Below are 17,274 nucleotides of genomic sequence, written 5' to 3' on the forward strand. Positions count from 1 at the left end.
GTGAAGGGAGTAGTACACAGCGTTGTACCAGATCTTTAGTTCCTTGGCAATTTCTCGCATGGAATAGCCTTAATTTCTTAGAAGAAGAATAGACTGACAAGTTTCAGAAGAAAGTTATTTGTTTCCGCCCATTTTGAGCCTGTAATCGAACCCACAAATGCTGATGCTCCAGACACTCAACTAGTCTAAAGAGCAGTTTTATTGCTTCTTTAAGCAGAACAACAGTTTTCAACTGTGCTAACATAATTGCAAAAGGGTTTTCTAATGATCAATTAGCCTTTTAAAATTATAAACTTGGATTAGCTAACACAAAGAGCCATTGGAACACAGGAGTGATGGTTGCTGATAATGGGTCTCTGTACACCTATGTAGATAAAAACATTAAAATAAAAAAATCAGCAGTTTCCAGCTACAAAAGTAATTTACAACATTAACAATGTCTACACTGTATTTCTGATCAATTTGATGTTATTTTAATGGACACAAAAAAAGTGTTTTTTTTTCGAAAACATGGACATTTCTACGTTTTTTAAATGTATTTTTTATTTCACCTTTATTTAACCAGGTAGGCTAGTTGAACAAGTTCTCATTTGCAACTGCGACCTGGCCAAGATAAAGCAAAGCAGTGTGACACAGACAACAACACAGAGTTACACATGGAGTAAACAATAAACAAGCCAATAACACAAACAAATCAATGACACAGTAGAGAAAATAAAGTCTATATACAGTGTGTGCAAAAGGCATGAGGAGGTAGGCAATAAATAGGCCATAGGAGCGAATAGTTACAATTTAGCAGATTAACACTGGAGTGATAAATGAGCAGATGATGATGTGCAAGTAGAGATACTGGTGTGCAAAAGAGCAGAAAAGTAAATCAAATAAAAACAGTATGGGGATGAGGTAGGTAGATTGGGTGGGCTATTTAGAGATGGACTGTGTACAGCTGCAGCGATCGGTTAGCTGCTCAGATAGTTGATGTTTAAAGTTGGTGAGGGAAATAAAAGTCTCCAACTTCAGCCATTTTTGCAAATCATTCCAGTCACTGGCAGCAGAGAACTGGAAGGAAAGGCGGCCAAATGAGGTGTTGGCTTTGGGGATGATCAGTGAGATATACCTGCTGGAACGTGTGCTACGGGTGGGTGTTGTTATCGTGACCAGTGAACTGAGATAAGGCGGAGCTTTACCTAGCATAGACTTATAGATGACCTGGAACCAGTGGGTCTGGCGAAGAATATGTAGCGAGGGCCAGCCGACTAGAGCATACAAGTCACAGTGGTGGGTGGTATAAGGTGATTTGGTAACAAAACGGATGGCACTGTGATAGACTGCATCCAGTTTGCTGAGTAGAGTGTTGGAAGCTATTTTGTAGATGACATCACTGAAGTCGAGGATCGGTAGGATAGTCAGTTTTACGAGGGTGCGTTTGGCGGCGTGAGTGAAGTAGGCTTTGTTGCGAAATAAAAAGCTGATTCTAGACTTGATTTTTGATTGGAGATGTTTAATATGAGTCTGGAATGAGAGTTTACAGTCTAGCCAGACACCTAGTTATCCACATATTCTAGGTCGGAACCGTCCAGGGTGGTGATGCTAGTCGGGCAGGCGGGTGTGGGCAGAGAACGTTTGAAAAGCATACATTTGGTTTTACTAGCGTTTAAGAGCAGTTGGAGGCCACGGAAGGAGTGTTGTATGGCATTGAAGCTCGTTTGGAGGTTAGTTAGCAGGTGGATTTGTGAATCGCCCGCAGCAAGAGTGACATTATTGATATATACAGAGAAGAGAGTTGGCCCGAGAATTGAACCCTGTGGTACCCCCATAGAGACTGCCAGGGGTCCGGAAAACATGTCCTCCGATTTGACACACTGAACTCTGTCTGCAAAGTAGTTGGTGAACCAGGCGATGCAGTCATTAGAAAAACCAAGGTTATTGAGTCTGCCGATAAGAATACGGTGATTGACCGAGTCGAAAGCCTTGGCCAGGTCGATGAAGACGGCTGCACAGTACTGTCTTTTATCGATGGCGGTTATGATATCGTTTAGTACCTTGAGCGTGGCTGAGGTGCACCCGTGACTGGCTCGGAAGTCGGATTACACGGCGGGATTCGAAATGGTCAGTGATCTGTTATTAACTTGGCTTTCGAAGACTTTAGATAGGCAGGGCGGGATGGATGTAGGTCTGTAACAGTTTGGGTCTAGGGTGTCACCCCATTTGAAGAGGGGGATGACTGCGGCAGCTTTCCAATCTTTAGGGATCTCGGACGATACGAAAAAGAGGTTGAACAGGCTGGTAATAGGGGTTGCAACAATGACGAAGGATCGTTTTAGAAAGAGAGGGTCCAGATTGTCTAGCCCAGCTTATTTGTACGGGTCCAGGTTTTGCAGCTCTTTCAGAAAATCTGCTGTCTGGATTTGGGTGAAGGAGAAGCTGGGAGGCTTGGGCGAGTAGCTGCATGGGGGGGCTGAGCTGTCGGCCGGGGTTGGAGTAGCCAGGAGGAAGGCATGGCCAGCCGTTGAGAAATGCTTATTGAAATGTTTGATTATCATGGATTAATCTTTGGTGACCGTGTTGCCTAGCCTCAGTGCAGTGGGCAGCTGGGAGGAGGTGCTCTTATTCTCCATGGACTTTAGTGTCCCAAAACTTTTTGGAGTTAGAGCTACAGGATGCGAATTTCTGCTTGAAAAAGCTAGACTTGGCTTTCCTGACTGACTGCGTGTATTGGTTCCTGACTTCCCTGAACAGTTGCATATTGTGGGGACTATTCGATGCTATTGCAGTCCGCAATAAAAAAGTGACCCCAAACCTTTGAACGGTAGTGTATGTTCCAACCCCATGACCATCCGCTCGAGAAAAATAAAAATCATCCCATGGCTGAATGTAGTTGATGATCCCTGCAATAGACCATGGCTGAATGTAGTTGATGATCCCTGCAATAGGCCATGGCTGAATGTAGTTATTGATCCCTGCAATAGGCCATGGCTGAATGTAGTTGATGATCCCTGCAATAGGCCATGGCTGAATGTAGTTATTGATCCCTGCAATAGACCATGGCTGAATGTAGTTGATGATCCCTGCAATAGACCATGGCTGAATGTAGTTATTGATCCCTGCAATAGACTATGGCTGAATGTAGTTAATGATCCCTGCAATAGACTATGGCTGAATGTAGTTAATGATCCCTGCAATAGACCATGGCTGAATGTAGTTATTGATCCCTGCAATAGGCCATGGCTGAATGCAGTTATTGATCCCTGCAATAGGCCATGGCTGAATGTAGTTGATGATCCCTGCAATAGGCCATGGCTGAATGTAGTTATTAATCCCTGCAATAGACCATGGCTGAATGTAGTTATTGATCCCTGCAATAGACCATGGCTGAATGTAGTTATTGATCTCTGCAATAGACCAACCCCCAGCATTATGGAAAATGTTCTAACATGACATCTTGCATTTATTGTGCTTTACATCATTCCAGCACAAATAGGATTTAGGCATTCATAACAGCATATAACAACCTATGGAAATGCATAGCAAGTTGCTTGAAATTACACAAAACCCCACATGGCAGGGCATGTTTTCAAGAAGGCTTTATTCAATTACAAATTAAATTTAACATTATACATCATTTCTTCCGACTAACATCCTCAGCTGTATATCTAATCAGTGCAGGTTTTCTAGCTTACCAAGTATTGCCACGGTTGGCAGAGTTAACCATAAACATAGAAGGAAAAACATGGAATTCAAAAGTGCAACATCAATTAAATGCATGAGATTTATATCACATAAGGCAAAAGGTTCATAACATGGCATCGTATGGCGTTTCTTCTCTCAAAGCAACGTAGCCAATTACGCTCTATTTACAGTAACAGTGATAATTAAAATATATATATTTTTAACTGTAAAGTAAAAATAGTATCAGTTCAACTTGTGGATTGATTGTATTCAATATCGTAGAAAAAAACAGAAAGAAGATCAGGTGAAGAGATTACCTTTTTTAACAAGTGGATCCATAGATCTGTGACCAGTCGTGGCGACTGGGTGATGATGGTTGAGATCATAGAAATACAGAAATAGAATTGAGTCATTCTAATTTCTATGGTTGACATTTTCTTGGCTGTTTTGCTGGTCAGGGAAATGTAGTTCCCATAGTTCTGCCCCACAGAATCAGCCAATCCGGTTCTATGGTTCTGGCCTGTCGGTCAGAGCTGGGAGAGAGGAGAAGGTGCTGGGTAACAGTCTCGTCATTGGTCGTTGGCGCTATTCAGCAGGTGGCTCTTCTGCACCTCCAGCTCCTCTGCGCTCACCATGTCCGAGTTGATGGCGGCGTACCGCGTCCCGTGGAACTGCCGCAGGTGAATCTGAGGAGAGGGGTTGAGACAGAGGGACCATGTTCAGAAATAGTCTATATGAAGTTACATGCAGGAAGCCTCATGACCATCCTTACAGAATGTAAGCTTGAGATCAGCATGTTGGTACAAGGCTAAGTTGCAGGTACAATAAGTAAAGTCAGGACAGAAAGAGTGGTAACCCCACACTGTTGAATGTTCTAACAACTCAGACTCGTACATCTAGTAGTGTAGCCTAGTTAATGTATTAAACATGTGAGTTTGTGAGGAATCCAGCAGTGCAGGCTCCTGCACATTTCTTATTGATTCATTGTGTACTACTATGGTGCTATTTCTATGGAAACAACCTTAAACGGTCATAGACCACAAGCATCACTATGTAGCATTTGGTACCAGATAGTTACCAATTGTGCTGACTTTGATGTAAGTCAAGTATCCATTATTGGTACATAGTTACTACTGTAGTTAGTTAATGCCAATGTACATACCAAGTACTAGCTGGAAATAAAAGATTTTGGGCTGCATCTCCAAACATCAGAAAGACAATCTTGAAAAGCACCACTTAAAACATAGTCAAACACTTGACACTAGGGATTAACAAGGGATGTCAGTGATCAAAACCTCTTTTGTAGCACAGATGCAGCTGGTTGGGTTAGCCTGCAGAGGAAGCTGTGGTATCAAGTGTTTGACTATGTTTAGTGGTGCCATTCAAGATTGTAGTCTATCTGGTGGTTGTAGATACAGACAAAGATCATTATTTTACAGCCTGATTTCCAGCTAGTACTTGGTATGTACATTGGTTTAAGGAATACCTAGGATAGGATAAGTAATCCCTCTCACCCCCCCCCCCCTTTAAGATTTAGATGCACTATTGTAAAGTGACTGTTCCACTGGATGTCATAAGGTGAATGCACCAATTTGCAAGTCGCTCTGGATAAGAGCGTCTGCTAAATGACTTAAATGTCAAATGTAAATGTAAATGGTATTAACTAACTACTGTAGTAACTATGTACCAATAATGGATACTTGACTTACATCAAAGTCAGCACAATTGGTAACTAACGAGTCTGAGAATTGTTAGAACATTCAATAGTGTGGGGTTACCACTCTTTCTGTCATTGACTTTAATGACATGCCAAGTTCAATACAATTTTAAAAATAAACACCGGTAGCCGGAATCAACACCTCACATTTCCCGAGAAAATAAAATGACAAGACCTGAGAAATTACAACAATGTCGCACTAAAGCAATTCCACAAAATACACAACATGCGCAGCAGCAAATATTGGCAAAAAATAAAATAGCACATTATCCAAACAGGTTTTCACATGGAAACCTTGAGCATAATTGACACCGCCGGACTGCACACGAGACCCGAATGCAGTTTAGAGTTCTCATCAGAACTGAAATTGGATCCCGGTCTGACCGAAGCCCGGTGAGCTGAAGCCCGAGCCCAGGCCTGACATCACAGAAATTAAGTGCCAAAAAAATGAATAAAAAGATATCTAGAAAAGTGTATATTGACAAAGTGGTGTTGAGAACAACACGGCGGAGGCGGACGACAGCAGAGTAAGAAGAGGAGGAAAGAGAAGAGGAGGAAAGAGAAGAGGAGAAAGAGAAGAGAAGAAAGAGAAGAGGAAGAAAGAGAAGAGGAAGAAAGAGAAGAGGAAAGAGAAGAGGAAGAAAGAGAAGAGGAAGAAAGAGAAGAGGAAGAAAGAGAAGAGTAAGAAAGAGAAGAGTAAGAAAGAGAAGAGTAAGAAAGAGAAGAGTAAGAAAGAGAAGAGTAAGAAAGAGAAGAGTAGGAAAGAGAAGAGTAAGAAAGAGAAGAGGAAGAGAAGAGAGGAAAGAAAGAGAAGGAAAGAAGAGAGGAAAGAGAAGAGGAAGAAAGAGAAGAAAGAGAAGAGAGAAGAAAGAGAAGAGAAGAGGAGGAAAGAGAAGAGGAAGAAAGAGAAGAGGAAAGAGAAGAGAAGAAAGAGAAGAGAGAAGAGAAGAAAGAAAGAGGAAGAAGAGAAGAGGAAGAAAGAGAAGAGAAAGAGAAGAGAAAGAGAAAGAGTAGGAAAGAAAGAGGAAGAAAGAGAAGAGGAAGAAAGAGAAGAGGAGGAAAGAGAAGAAAGAAAGAAGAGTAGGAAAGAGAAGAGAGAAGAGGAAGAAGAGAAGAGGAGGAAAGAGAAAAAGAGAGGAGGAAAGAGAAGAGGAAGAAAGAGAAGAAAGAAAGAGAAGAGGAAGAAAGAGAAGAGAAGGAAAGAGAAGAGTAGGAAAGAGAAGAGTAGGAAAGAGAAGAGAGAAAGAGAAGAGAAAGAGAAGAGTAGGAAAGAGAAGAGAGAAGAAAGAGAAGAGAAAAGAGAAGAGTAGGAAAGAGAAGAGTAGGAAAGAGAAGAGGAAGAAAGAGAAGAGGAGGAAAGAGAAGGAAAGAGAAGAGGAAGAAAGAGGAGGAAAGAGAAGAGGAGGAAAGAGAAGAGGAGGAAAGAGAAGGAAAGAGAGGAAAGAGAAGAGGAAGAAAGAGAAGAGAGGAAAGAGAAGAAGGAAAGAGAAGAGGAAGAAAGAGAAGAGGAAAAGAGTAGGAAAGAGAAGAGGAGGAAAGAGAAGAAAGAAAGAGAAGAAAAGAAAGAGAAGGGGAAGAAAGAAAGAGAAGGAAAGAGAAGAGTAGGAAAGAGAAGAGTAGGAAAGAGAAGAGAAAGAGAAGAGTAGGAAAGAGAAGAGTAAAAGAGAAGAGTAGGAAAGAGAAGAGAGGAAAGAGAAGAGTAGGAAAGAGAAGAGTAGGAAAGAGAAGAGGAAGAAAGAGAAGAGGAGGAAAGAGAAGGAAAGAGAAGAGGAAGAAAGAGAAGAGGAGGAAAGAGAAGAGGAGGAAAGAGAAGAGGAAAAGAGAAGGAAAGAGGAGGAAAGAGAAGAGGAGGAAAGAGAAGAGGAGGAAAGAGAAGAGGAGAAAGAGAAGAGGAAGAAAGAGAAGGAAAGAGAAGAGTAGGAAAGAGAAGAGGAAGAAAGAGAAGAGGAAGAAAGAGAAGAGGAAGAAAGAGAAGAGGAAGAAAGAGAAGAGGAGGAAAGAGAAGGAAAGAGAAGAGTAGGAAAGAGAAGAGGAAGAAAGAGAAGAGGAGGAAAGAGTAGGAAAGAGAAGAGGAGGAAAGAGAGGAAGAGGAAGAAAGAGAAGAGGAAAGAGAAGAGAAGAAAGGAAGAAAGAAAGAGGAAGAAAGAGAAGAGGAAGAAAGAGAGAAGAGAAGAAGAAAGAGAAGAGAAGGAAAGAGAAGAGAAGGAAAGAGAAGAGAAGGAAAGAGAAGAGTAGGAAAGAGAAGAGTAGGAAAGAGAAGAGTAGGAAAGAGAAGAGTAGGAAAGAGAAGAGTAGGAAAGAGAAGAGGAAGAAAGAGAAGAGGAGGAAAGAGAAGGAAAGAGAAGAGGAAGAAAGAGAAGAGGAAAAGAGAAGAGGAGGAAAGAGAAGGAAAGAGGAGGAAAGAGAAGAGGAGGAAAGAGAAGAGGAGGAAAGAGAAGAGGAGAAAAGAGAAGAGGAAGAAAGAGAAGGAAAGAGAAGAGGAGGAAAGAGAAGAGGAAGAAAGAGAAGAGGAAGAAAGAGAAGAGGAAGAAAGAGAAGAGGAAGAAAGAGAAGAGGAAGAAAGAGAAGAGGAAGAAAGAGAAGAGGAAGAAAGAGAAGAGGAAGAAAGAGAAGAGGAAGAAAGAGAAGAGTAGAAAGAGAAGGAAAGAGAAGAGAAGGAAAGAGAAGAGAAGGAAAGAGAAGAGAAGGAAAGAGAAGAGAAGGAAAGAGAAGAGTAGGAAAGAGAAGAGTAGGAAAGAGTAGGAAAGAGTAGAGTAGGAAAGAGTAGAGTAGGAAAGAGTAGAGTAGGAAAGAGAAGAGTAGGAAAGAGAAGAGTAGGAAAGAGAAGAGTAGGAAAGAGAAGAGTAGGAAAGAGAAGGAAAGAGAAGAGGAAGAAAGAGAAGAGGAAGAAAGAGAAGAGGAGGAAAGAGAAGAGTAGGAAAGAGAAGAGTAGGAAAGAGAAGAGTAGGAAAGAGAAGGAAAGAGAAGAGGAAGAAAGAGAAGAGGAGGAAACAGCCATTGGACATAGAAAAAGCGCAGATAGAGGAAAACTCACCCTAGTTATGATGCACTGAATGATGACAATATTGGAATAAAGTAGGCTAATGCAATTGAAGGCATGCATCAAATTCTTGCTTATACTGCAACTCCCAAAGTCATATCCAGCCGTTATACTAATTTAAAGCAATAGTCGTGTTTGGTCACCTAGATTATAATTTCAGCACCGTTTTGATTGGGACAGCGACATCTCGCAGCTTTTGAGACAGGTGTGGGTGACTCCGAGATAAATCAATCTATGTCAGATGTTAGTATTCACTGAGTCTCCATTTGGATATTTGGTAACAATTAGGCTGGGAAATGTTAGCCACGTTGAGGTGAGAGCGGTATGAGAGTAGAACAGTTGACACTATCATCATCAGCTGAGTCTGAAATATACAAGATAAACATACTAAAGTGGTGCGATAATACCACAGCTTCCTCTCCAGGCTAACCCAACCAGCCACATCTGTGCTACAAGATACATTTTGATGACAGACATCACTTCACTTTCTTATGAACTTCTGTTCCTAATACAAAGTAAGGGGAAAGTCACATCATATCCCCACATGAAATATATTGTGTAATATTTATCATATCAGTTTGGTGGTTTAAATGGTACAGTTAGTGTGTCTTTTCTACCAACTCTGATGTGCTCACCTGTATGTATAGGTTGACCTCTGCACTCCTACACAGGTAGGGGAAGTTTCCACCCGTTTTGAGGTGAGCCCGTCTGGCATTTGGATACAGCTTATACATTTCCTCTTTCGCCTCGTGTGACAGGGCACTCTGGTCGAACACCTTTAAACCAAATGAAACACGCACACAAACAAGTAGCACACACACAGTTATACACAGTCGCATACATATGCATAAGCACAAAACACATCCAGGTTACAGCTCCAATGACCCACACACAAGCCACAAAACAGCCAATCCCTACTGATATGTGAAGTGAGATGTACAGTAAACAAGAATGGAAATAAAATGCTGCAAATGAACAGCAGTTCCTCGTACATCCATAATGGTGACGGCCAGGTCCTTTATCTTGTGAGGCTCCACGTAGGAGTTCTGACAGTTGAGTGTTAGTCTGGAGGCTAGCTCACCCTGGTTCAGGCTCTCCAGCTAGGGAGGGCGGAGAGAGAAAGGGTGGAGAGAGACAGAGAAGGGGGGTGAGAGAAAGAGAGAGAGAGAGAGAGAGAGAGAGAGAGAGAGAGAGAGAGAGGGGAGAAAGAGAGAGAGAGGTGGTAACTGTCATACCTCATCAAAACCCAAAATATGCATCTCTGCTGTGAATTTGAGTGGTTATATTTCTCTAGACAATCCCTCAGCTGTTTACCAAAACAATTTCAGATTACCCCTTTAATGGGCGTCTGGAACTTACTCTGTCGACCATAAAGTCGATTGCGTCGGCCATCTTGGGGTCGACAGGTCCTTTAGCGAAGTTCCCCAGGACAATCTTCTTCAACATGAAGGCGGGCATCAACCAAAACTGGAAGGCAAGAAATAACATGGCGCCCTGTATGAATGACTCAGAACAGGGATCTACAGGTAGAGAATAGAGAAATGTATGTGGCTCAAAGCTAAATGGTAAGGCTAAACCAAAAAAGACAAGACTGGCAAACATGTAACTTTAATGAACTACGGAGGCCTACACAGTACACAGATGACATTTGTAATGACAGACCATAAACAAAGGCTATGTTTTGCGTTTTGACAAACACCTGGGTCACGTTCAGCAGGGTAAAATGTTGCCTTTCTGACATGTAGTGAAAGGAATCATGTCAGCTCTATTCATGGCATTTCTATCTGCACCGCTCCACAACGTTTGTCCACTGAACACGATCCTGTTCTTCCTCCACAGCACGGTAAGGGTAAAACAGGGTCTTATTCATTAGGCACCAAATCAAACAAAACAGACAAACAGGGCCGGACTACTTGGACTTGTCCAATAAGAAATGCTTGTTTTAATTTTGCTACAGTGTTCCTTAAGGAATATACAACCCAGGACTGTACCTGTTGGCTGTCAATGTCTGGTTGAAGATGGTGGTGTCACTGAAGGAGTTGCACAGGATCAGAGAGTGGACTCTGGGAGACTTGTGTGTGTGCTCTGCAAACTTCTGGGCCAGGAAGCCGCCCAGAGAAGCACCAAATAGATGGACCTATAACAATAGAAATAGTCTGACACTTTACTTAAAGCCTTAATGCATTATGATGCACTTAGAATACATGCTTATGACACCCCTTTTAATGGAAGTCCCTTATGCCTCATGACTATATTGAACATTTGCTACACAAATTATAATAAGACAATTATAACGGCTCATGCATGTTTATATCAATGCATTATGTAATAATAGCATTAATATAGTAATAATATGGTCCCATATGGCTCAGTTGGTAGAGCATGGTGCTTGTCCCTCCAGGGTTATGGGTTTGATTCTCAGGGACACCCATACGTAAAATGTATGCAGTATAGACGCATGACTAAGTCACTTTGGAGAAAAGAGTCTGCTAAATGGCATATATTATTATATTAAATACGCATTATAGCTGTCGGTTTTGCATAATTCCAGGTCATACCGTTGTAAAACCATAAAAGACTAACGTTACAAGTTTTCCATGGTAATACAAACCTTGTCCAAATGCAAGTGATCGAGAAGCTTCCGAAATCCATCACAGAACTCCAAGAGATCCCAATAAACAGGATACTGCAGCTAAGAGAGACCGAGACAAAAGTCATTTTCAGAAACCTTAACTTGTAGAATATATCCAGTCTAGGAACCCCTGGGGCTGGTTTAAAACACATTTAATCCAGATCAAAACGGTCCTGTGTTGGGTAAACTTATTCTGCTTCGGATGTGTTTTATCCTTGTTTGCATACAGTTTTAAAACAAAACAAAGCCAAATCTCTAACAGCTAAAAGTACGAGATGAACCTAGCAGCTACAGAGAACCGGAATCAACTCTATGCCACTCAGTGTGATGTTAACGTCATGAGATTCTATGGTGCCTGGCTCAAATAAAAATCACTTGGAATATAGCCTAGTGAAAGACTTGTATTGTACCCTGGCTGGTCGAGAGGTAAAGCCTCCAGCACGTGTCTTTAGTATCGGCATGGGATCAAATCCAGCCTACTGCCCTTTCACACAACCTCGCTCTAACCTTCCCCACTGTCATTCTCTCTCACTATTTGGTCAATAAAAATCTGAAAACACCTTTATGAACCTATAGCGCAATTAAAAGTATACCAGCTTCATAAAGATGCTTATAAAAGCATTAGACGTAATTACACTCCTCAGTTTTGCCTGTCTTACCGTTATATTAGTTATATTAACTGTGTAGGTCAAATATCAAAATACCAGCATTCATCCATTACTGATCCATTCTAAATTCTCACCATACAGTCCCAATACAGTTTTTCCAAAGTTCTTCATATAAAAGGCTTTTTATTTTAAATTCTAAACATGGAGGATGGCCTAACATCCAAAATGTTTGATTTGCACTGGTTGCCTCTACACTGAATAAATAAGCATCACATAACCTGTAGAGTGGACCCAGTCTAGTGTATCTAATATTCCAAAAGGAATGCCTTGGTCATTTGACTGTGGATGATGAATATCTTAATGAATTGAAGATATTACAGGCCATAAAGGTGTTCTTTCACAGTGACTCACTGAGATGACTCTGTAGCCCCAGCCTGTCAGGGCTAAGACCTGCTGGAAGAACACCTCTGCTGTCCCACTCACAGGGGGAAGGAATATGATGGGACACCTGATGCTCTTTGGGCCTGCGTCATATAAGGACCACACCTTGCTGTCATCGTCGTCCACTATAATCTAGAGAGATGATAGAGAGATGACACAGAGGTGAAACATGAATGTACAACCCATAAATGCAAAACATTCCATGTAATATTATAGCAAATTCTATAACAAAGAACTGTGTTTCTAGATGGGATCACGTCAATGAAAGGGATATTTAAGAAGACTCGTGTTGGACTCGTCAATGTCAACAAACTGAAGATATATGGTATAAACTGTTCAATTAAATATTATTGTATTAAGTTCATACGGGCTATGTGAATGGCCAGCAACTGAATCAACTGTAGTGATAAAGCTAGCTAGGCTATTGTGGAGTGCGATATGGTGTTTTTGCTTACTTTTTTCAGTGGCACTGTGCTTCTGAACCAGTTGTAATCAGGAGATATTCTTATCTCCTCCATTTCTGTGAAAACAAGAAGACGAAGGCTAGTATGCAGCTAATAGGCTGGTGTTAAGTATCCTCCTGTTAAAGGAAGGAAGGAAGTAAGATGATTCTGAAACTGATTAGCCATCCTTCAGCGTGTGCTTGTTTATCTCTTTAGTAACTAAAGAGGGGGGTTGATGAGAACCGTCAGCTAACACCAGTTTGCATTTATTTTATTTGGCTAGTTTGTCGCATGTCTCTGTCTAGTTCACGTTAGCCATCCTAGCTAACGTTAGTCACCACTCGTGACGAATACTTAAGCTGTAACGTTAGCTAACGACTGTACGATTTTCTCTCTCACAAAGTTATTACCTGCAAACCGATGATCAATGACAAAAACAAAAATATGTCAAAATATATAGGGTCAATATTACCGTGTTTGCTTTAGATATCATTCACCGTTAAGGTCCACTTTTATCCACAGATTAGCAACATTTTATTTCTCATTCTGAACAAGTCATATGACATTACTTGCACGCACTTCCGTGATGCTCAGGGGCGTGTTTCAACATTCTTAAATTACTTCCCTCCTCTCCTCGTCTCCTTTACTTCATGATTATTGATCTACTAAAACCACAGACTTCTATTAAAAACCTAAAGCCTAAAACCTTTGTCTATACATTAGAGAAAAGATGGTCATGAGACCAATGTATACATTTTGTTCACCATGATTTTACAATAGGACATGTGTGTTCCCTTTTAGGCTCATATATCTACAGGGAATAGTCAAGGGGCCAGACCAAAAATGTGTCCACTTTGAGGTGTCAAAGGTTTGATGGCATTCAATTGTTCTATGTTTTTCACATCTTTATATATTTTGTTGTATGGAGTCTATGCAATAGAATGTTCACAGGCTGATAAAGGAATGTTGAGACAAGTTGGAATGTTCACATGTTCATTGAAAATGACTTTCAAACAAGCAACATTCTATTGGATCTCTTAAAAACCATGGGATTAGGTACATTTTTGCCTTCAGATCTAATGATTTACTTAGACTGACTCATCATTGAAACAACAATGTAACAAACTAGATATTTGTTGTAGGGAAATGGGTTATAATGGGAAATTCTACAAGTCCAAGAGATCCAAAGCTGGTAGCGTATTTGTTTATAGTTTTATATAGACACCTGTAATAGTCTGTTGTACACTGAGTGTACAAAACATTAGGAACACCTTCCTAATATTGACTTGCACCCCTTTTGCCCTTAGAACAGCCTCAATTTGTGCATGGACTTCTTTTCTACAGGGATGCAGGTCCATGTTCACTCCAATGCTTCCCACAGTTGTGTCAAGTTGGCTGGATGTCCTTTGGTTGGTGGAACATTCTTGATACACACGGGAAACTGGTGAGCATGAAAAACCCAGGAGCTGTGCAGTTCTTTACACATTCAAACTGGTGCGCCTTGCACCTGCTACCATACAAAGGCACTTACATGTTTTGTCTTGCCCATTCACCCTCTGAATGGCACGCATATACAATCCATGTCTCAATTGTCTCAAGGCTTAAAAATCCTTCTCTAAGTCCCCTTCATCTACACTGATTGAAGTGGATTTAGGTGAAAGCCTGACAGTATGCTCTCGATGGTGCTCCTGTAGAACACGGTGAGGGCCCTCGGGGACAGGCCACATTTCTTCAGCCTCCTGAGGTTGAAGAGTCACTGTAGTTCCTTCTTCACCATAGTGTCCGTGTGGTTTGACCATTTTAGCTCCTTGGAGATGTGTACCAGAGGAACTGTCTCAATGGTGGCCCCATTGATGAGGATGGGGGCATGCCCAGCCTGGTTCCTCCTGAAGTCCACGATCAATTCATTTGTTTTGCTGACGTTGAGGGAGAGGTTGTTTACCTGCCATGCCGTCCGAGGGCCTACCTCCTCCCTGTAGGCCATCTCGTCGTTGTTAGTAATCAGGCCTACTACTGTTGTGTCGTCAGCAAACTTGATGATGGAGTTGGAACTGTGTGAGGTCACGCAGTCGTGGGTATACAGGGTATACTCCATGCTTATTGGATTGATTTTATTTCACCTTTATTTAACCAGGTAGGCCAGTTGAGAACAAGTTCTCATTTACAACTGTGACCTGGCCAAGATAAAGCAAAGCAGGGCGGAGGGGGGAGGAGGTTAGAAACAGCCTCTCCCTCAACATCAGCAAAACCAAGGAGACGATCGTGGACTACAGGAAACAGGGGGAGGAGCTTGCACCTATTGTCATTGACAGGGCTGCTGGGAGAGGGTAAAAACCTTACAGTTCCTCTGTGTGCACATCACAGAGATCCAGACATGGCCCAATCACATCACCATCGTGGTGAAAAAGGTGCCGCAGCACCTCTTCAACCCTAGGTGCCTGAAGAAATTTGGCATGGGCCATTGAATCCTAAATAAGTTCTATAGCTGCACAATCGAGAACATCTTGACTGGTTGCATCACCGCCTGGAACGGCAACTGCACCACCGCCTGGAACGGCAACTGCACGGCCCTCAACCGGAAGGCCCCACAGAGAGTGGTGCGACCGGCCCACTGCATAACTGGGGGGAGAGCTCCCTGCCCTCCAGGACAAATCAAATAAAATGTTATTTGTCCCATACACATGGTTAGCAGATGTTAATGCGAGTGTAGCAAAATGCTTGTGCTTCTAGTTCCGACCATGCAGTAATATCTAACAAGTTATCTGACCTAACAATTTCACAACAACGACCTTATACACACAAGTGTAAAGGAATGACTAAGAATATGTACATAAAAATACATGAATGAGTGATGGCCGAACGGCACAGGCAAGATGCAGTAGATGGTATAGAGTACAGTATATACATATGAGATGAGTAATGTAGGGTATGTAAACATTATATAAAGTGGCATTGTTTAAAGTGGCTAGTGATACATTTATTACATACATTTTTCCATTATTTAAGTGGCTAGAGTTGAGTCAGTATGTTGGCAGCAGCCACTCAATGTTAGTGATGGCTGTTTAACAGTCTGATGGCCTTGAGATAGAAGCTGTTTTTCAGTCTCTCGGTCCCAACTTTGATGCACCTGTACTGACCTCGCCGCCGCCTTCTGGATGATAGCGGGGTGAACAGGCAGTGGCTCGGGTGGTTGTTGTCTTTGATGATCTTTTTGACCTTCCTGTGACATCGGGTGGTGTAGGTGTCCTGGAGGGCAGGTAGTTTGCCCCCAGTGATGTAATGTGCAGACCTCACTACCCTCTGGAGAGCCTTACGGTTGTGGGCAGAGCAGTTGCCATACCAGGCAGTGATTCAGCCCGACAGGATGCTCTCGATTGTGCATCTGTAAAAGTTTGTGAGTGTTTTTGGTGACAAGCCGAATTTCTTCAGCCTCCTGAGGTTGAAGAGGCGCTGCTGCGCTTTCTTCACCACGCTGTCTGTGTGGGTGGACCATTTCAGTTTGTCCGTGATGTGTACGCCGAGGAACTTAAAACTTTCCACTTTCTCCACTACTGTCCCATCGATGTGCATAGGGGGGCTGCTCCCTCTGCTGTTTCCTGAAGTCCACGATCTCCTTTGTTTTGTTGACATTGAGTGTGAGGTTATTTTCCTGACACCACACTCCGAGGGCCCTCACCTCCTCCCTTAGGCCGTCTCATCGTTGTTGGTAATCAAGGCTACCACTGTAGTGTCGTCTGCAAACTTGATGATTGAGTTGGAGGCGTGCATGGCCACGCAGTCGTGGGTGAACAGGGAGTACAGGAGAGGGCTGAGAACGCACCCTTGTGGGGCCACAGTGTTGAGGATCAGCGGGGTGGAGATGTTGTTACCTACCCTCACCACCTGGGGGCGGCCCGTTAGGAAGTCCAGGACCCTGTTGCACAGGGCGGGGTCGAGACCGAGTGTACTATGGTGTTAAATGCTGAACTGTCGATGAACAGCCTTCTTACATAGGTATTCCTCTCGTCCAGATGGGTTAGGGCAGTGTGTAGTGTGATCGCGATTGCGTCGTCTGTGGACCTATTGGGCCGGTAAGCAATGACATCTACACCAGGCGTGTCTGAGGGAGGCCCGAAAGATCGTCAAGGACTTCAGTCACCCGAGCCACAGACTGTTCACTCTGTTACCATCTGGGAAATGGTATCAGAGTATCGGGTCTCGGACAAACAGGATCCGAGACAGCTTCTACTACCAGGCCATCAGATTTCTGAAAAGCTAAACTTAGCTGTCTCCCTGCACAGACCTGCAGCTTAGAGACTATTTACACCGGAGAGATGTATCTTATGTATCTTAGAAATTGTTTGCACTGACTACCCACACATACAACCCTTATACACAAACCTACACACACACGCATGCACACACGCACGCACGCACGCACACACACACACACACACACACACACACACACACACACACACACACACACACACACACACACACACACACACACACACACACACACACACACACACACACACACACACACACACACACACACACACACACACACACACACACACACACACACACGCAGTCAACCCTGCTGTTCTAATATATACTATTGATTCCACTACCAGCTTTATACTTGTAAATTCAGTCCATTATTACGATGCACACTACCTCTTCTATTACTTCTACTACTTGTTATTTTTGGCTCTTTTCAGTGTTCTTATTGATTAATG

General features: G+C 42.6%; 1 protein-coding gene across 1 annotated transcript; it reads right to left on the reverse strand.

Moving 5' to 3' along the window:
- Window positions 1-3,569: 3,569 nt before the first annotated feature.
- On the reverse strand, window positions 3,570-13,165 carry spg21 (SPG21 abhydrolase domain containing, maspardin). The gene is made up of 9 exons (XM_046334227.1): window positions 13,023-13,165; window positions 12,563-12,627; window positions 12,078-12,239; window positions 11,038-11,118; window positions 10,421-10,563; window positions 9,786-9,897; window positions 9,419-9,526; window positions 9,062-9,202; window positions 3,570-4,355 (listed from the first exon to the last, which is right to left on the reverse strand). The coding sequence occupies exons 2-9, from the start codon at window positions 12,623-12,625 to the stop codon at window positions 4,239-4,241; spliced, it is 927 nt and encodes a 308-aa protein (XP_046190183.1). The 5' UTR covers window positions 12,626-12,627; window positions 13,023-13,165; the 3' UTR covers window positions 3,570-4,238.
- Window positions 13,166-17,274: the final 4,109 nt, after the last annotated feature.

This window comes from Oncorhynchus gorbuscha, unplaced genomic scaffold, assembly GCF_021184085.1.
Source record: "Oncorhynchus gorbuscha isolate QuinsamMale2020 ecotype Even-year unplaced genomic scaffold, OgorEven_v1.0 Un_scaffold_587, whole genome shotgun sequence".
Lineage (NCBI taxonomy): Eukaryota > Metazoa > Chordata > Actinopteri > Salmoniformes > Salmonidae > Oncorhynchus > Oncorhynchus gorbuscha.

Excerpts from the sequence above, each read along its gene's own strand:
- spg21 (XM_046334227.1), bottom strand. The coding sequence starts at position 12,625 with ATGGAGGAGATAAGAATATCTCCTGATTACAACTGGTTCAGAAGCACA. Across the intron at positions 9,527-9,785 it reads TCGACTTTATGGTCGACAGA|CTGGAGAGCCTGAACCAGGG; the intron begins GTAAGTTCCAGA and ends CGCCCTCCCTAG. Across the intron at positions 4,356-9,061 it reads AGGTCAACCTATACATACAG|ATTCACCTGCGGCAGTTCCA; the intron begins GTGAGCACATCA and ends CCCTCTCCTCAG.